The sequence below is a fragment of the Cynara cardunculus genome, unplaced genomic scaffold, assembly GCF_001531365.2.
Source record: "Cynara cardunculus var. scolymus isolate 2C unplaced genomic scaffold, CcrdV1 Un_Scaffold_1345, whole genome shotgun sequence".
Taxonomy (NCBI): Eukaryota; Viridiplantae; Streptophyta; class Magnoliopsida; order Asterales; family Asteraceae; genus Cynara; species Cynara cardunculus.
Window position 1 is genome coordinate 13,027 of NW_020200740.1, and position 3,924 is coordinate 16,950.

The following is a 3,924-nucleotide window of genomic DNA, read 5'->3' on the forward strand; positions in this document are numbered from 1 at the left end:
GTACCTAAATCCCCTTAATTTGTCTTGCATGACTAGCATGTGCAACCATGGTACATTGACTCAGGTTGCTCTAGGCACATGACTGGTGACATAAGTCAGCTGACCTCCTTCATCGAAAAATCTGGAGGCTCTGTGACTTTTGGAGACAACAGCAAGGGTATTATCAAGGGATATGGCACTCTCATAAAAGGCAACATCTCCATCAGCATAGTGGCTTATGTCGAAGGATTGAAGCACAACCTTTTAAGCATAAGCAAGTTCTGCGACAAGGGTCTTGAAGTCAGGTTTCGCAAAGGTTTCTGCATCATAGAAACAAAGGGCGGTCACACAATCATTAAGGCAAAGAGAGAAGGAAATCTCTATCTTCCAGATTTTGAGTCCTCCAAGGGACAAGACACCCTTTGTCTTGTATCTCATAAGAGCGATGAAAGTTGGCTATGGCATCAGAAATTTTCACATTTCAACTTTGATGCACTATGAAAACTAGCCACATAAAAGTTGGTCAAGGGGATTCCGGATCTCAAATTCGAAAAAGATCATCTTTGCTCAGCCTGTGAGATGGGAAAGCTAAAACGGGCCTCACATAAAACCAAGTCAGAAACCTCCAGCACCAAGCCCTTGGACATGATTCATATAGACCTCTGTGGGCCTATATCAACTCAAAGTCTCTCTGGAAAGAAGTATATGCTAGTACTGGTCGATGAATACTCCAGATACACTTGGGTTGAATTTGTAAAGAAGAAATCAGATGTTCCAGACCTACTAGTTGGAGTGATGAAAAGGCTTCAAGTCTGTAAGTTGTTCCTATGCTACATACGCTTCAAGTCATATCCAGCAGAGCTTCTGTGATGTTTCACAGAGGGTCTGCAGCTAGTCTTCTGTGTAGATTATCTTTAGCTAGTTTTACTTAGGTCTTTTAGCTGCTCGTGCCTTCCACGTGATCTTGTCTGTAATCTTTTTTTAGATGAACGGCTTAGATTAAATTGCTTTAGGTCGTGTCAGGAAACGGTTACTTGCTTGTATAAATAGCAGTGTAGGCCTTTGTATTTTGTGTGCTTCCAGATTTGTAATCGTTGATATTTTCAATCAATTGAAAATCATTTGATGCAATTCTCTTTGTGTTCATTACTTGTTCTTCATTGTGTTCTTACTGTTTCTACCTGTTTGATTGATATTGTTTCCGCTGCTTTACTACTGTCAAATCGATCATTCAAGTAAGTTTTTAGTACCAAGAATTGAGTTATTCGATCCAACAGAATGTGTTGAAGGCTCTTGTGGTCGGTGAAGATAGAGCATCTTGTGCCATAGAGATAGTGTCTCTAGATTTTGAGTGCGAACACCACTGCTCCAAGTTCCAGGTCATGGGTGKTGTAATTCATTTCATGGACTTTTAGTTGCCTCGACGCATACGCAATAACTTTGTCCTTCTGCATCAATACGCACCCCAGTCCTTGATGCGAGGCGCCGCAGTACACCACAAAGTTATCTGTTCCCTCTGGTAAGTCTCCGAAATGCTTCCTCCTGTTTCTCGCCCCAAATAAATTTCTTATCTTTCTGCGTTAGAGTCGTCARTGGTTGCGCGATCTTGGAGAAGTTTGCAATGAATCGCCTATAATAACCTGYCAAACMARGAAATTGACGAATCTCCGTTGGTGTCTTTGGGGCTTCCCACTTTTTGATAGCCTCGATCTTAGCTGGATCAACATGGATTCCCTTATCATTGACTACATGGCCCAGAAAATGCACTTCACGAATCCAAAATTCGCATTTGGAAAATTTGGCGTACAACTTTTCCTTCTTGAGCAATTCTAGGATCAACGTTAAATGTTGTTCATGCTCCTTCTTATCTCGTGAGTAAATCAATATATCGTCTATAAACACGATCACGAACTTGTCTAGGTACGGTCGGCAAACCCTGTTCATCAAATCCATGAAGACTGCCCGAGCGTTTGTTAATCCAAAAGGCATGACTAGAAACTCGTAATGACCGTATCGAGTCCTAAACGGCGTCTTAGCAATGTCTTCTTCGTGAACTCTCATCTGGTGATATCCTGAACGAAGATCGATCTTTGAGAAGTACGTAGCACCTTGTAGTTGATCAAACAAGTCGTCGATCCGAGGGAGGGGGTAACGGTTTTTGATGGTCAGCTTGTTGAGTTCTCTGTAATCAATCCACATCCGGAAAGATCCATCCTTCTTTTTGACGAATAGAACCGGAGTTCCCAGTATGAAGAGCTAGGTCTGATGAATCCTTTATCGAGCAGCTCCTGTAGTTGTTCTGATAATCCAGCATCTCCGATGGTGCTAATCGGTAAGGCGACTTTGCCACGGGTGCAGCTCCAGGAACTAAATCAATATGAAACTCTACTTGTCTGTGCCGGGGTAATCCAGGTAATTCATCTGGAAATACCTCAGGAAAATCTCGCACTATCGGGAGATCCTGAATACGCTTCTCTTTGATCTCCCTATCCACAACATGTGCCAAGAATACAACGCAATTTTTCCTCATGTAATTTCGCATTTTCATATATGTCACTATTTTAAGATCCCTCCTTGGTTTCTCTCCATGTACTTCGAGTATTCTTCCTTCTGATAGTGGTATACGAATCTTCTTTTCAGCACAACAAATTTCAGCTCGGTTTTCAGACAACCAATCCATACCCACGACTAAATCAAAACTTCCTATTTTGATTGGGATTAGGTCAATACTAAAATTCGTTTCTACCAAGTTTAGAGTGATGTTCTTGATCACATCTTTGAACCTAACTTTCTGTCCGCTAGCATATTCTATTATATGTACTTCGTTCAACTTTTGGGGTCTTATGTTTATCTTTGGCCTAAAATCTAGCGATACAAAACTCCTATCTGCTCCAGAATCAAAAAGTACAGATGCAAGATTACTGTTTAGGAGAAACGTACCTGTGACGACATCAGGATTTTGCCTTGCTTCTTCTGCCCCAATCTCAAACACTCGGCCTCGTGCCTGACCCCCTTGGTTCCCTTGATTGGTTGGTCGTGCTTGATTTGTGTAGGGCCTTTGATTTCTTCTAGGACAAGTGTTTCGGATATGATTTGGGCTTCCACACTCAAAATAAACCCGTCCTTCTCTGATTCTGCAATCCTTTGCAACATGTCCTGTCCTGTTGCACTTATGACATGTGATACATCTCCCCAAGTGTTGTTTGTTGCACTTGTCACACTTTGTGTATGATCCTTTCCCTCTCTCGGTCGCCGGTGCCTGAATTCCATAGTTTCCTAATACTTTCTGCTCCTTACCCATCCTTTTTTCAAACTGTCTTCTAGCAGGTTCCTCCATTATCCTTTTTCCTCTCGCCTTGTCACTTGTGAATGCTCCCGAACGGTTTGCATTGTTGGTGAGCCTTGTCGCTAATTTCACTGCTTCTTGCAGTGTTTTCGGGTCAGCCGAATTCACATTCCCTCTGATAACAGGAGACAAGCCCCAAACGTATAGATCAACTCGGTTCTCCTCGGGCGTCACCAAATGTGGCACCAATTTGGCTAACTCATGGAAACGTGCAGTGTATGAGTCCACGTCATTTCCCTTCATCTGATGGTTCCACAATTCTGCTTCTAGTTTCTGGATCTCACTCCTTGGACAGTACTCCTCCTTGAGCATTTTCTTAAACTCCTCCCATGATAGTCTATTGGCTGCATCTCAGCCTCGAGTTTGTACCTGTGTTTTCCACCAAGTCAGCGCTCATCCTTGCAGAAGACAAGCAGCGAATTCCACCTTGTTTCCTTCAGTACATTTACTGATATGGAGGGCAAATTCCATTCCTTCTATCCAGGTTAACAGTCCAACCACTCCTTCTGTTCCATGAAATTCCTTAGTGTTACAGGTTTGGAACGACTTATACGTGCATTCCCTATCTCTATTCGTGCCTGTTCCCGGGTTGTTCTCTC

General features: G+C 42.7%; 1 protein-coding gene across 1 annotated transcript; it reads right to left on the reverse strand.

Moving 5' to 3' along the window:
• Positions 1 to 2,167: 2,167 nt before the first annotated feature.
• Positions 2,168 to 3,637, reverse strand: LOC112502407. Its single transcript, XM_025106294.1, has one exon. It carries the CDS (start codon positions 3,635 to 3,637, stop codon positions 2,168 to 2,170), a length of 1,470 nt encoding a protein of 489 aa, XP_024962062.1.
• Between the last annotated feature and the right edge of the window lie 287 nt (positions 3,638 to 3,924).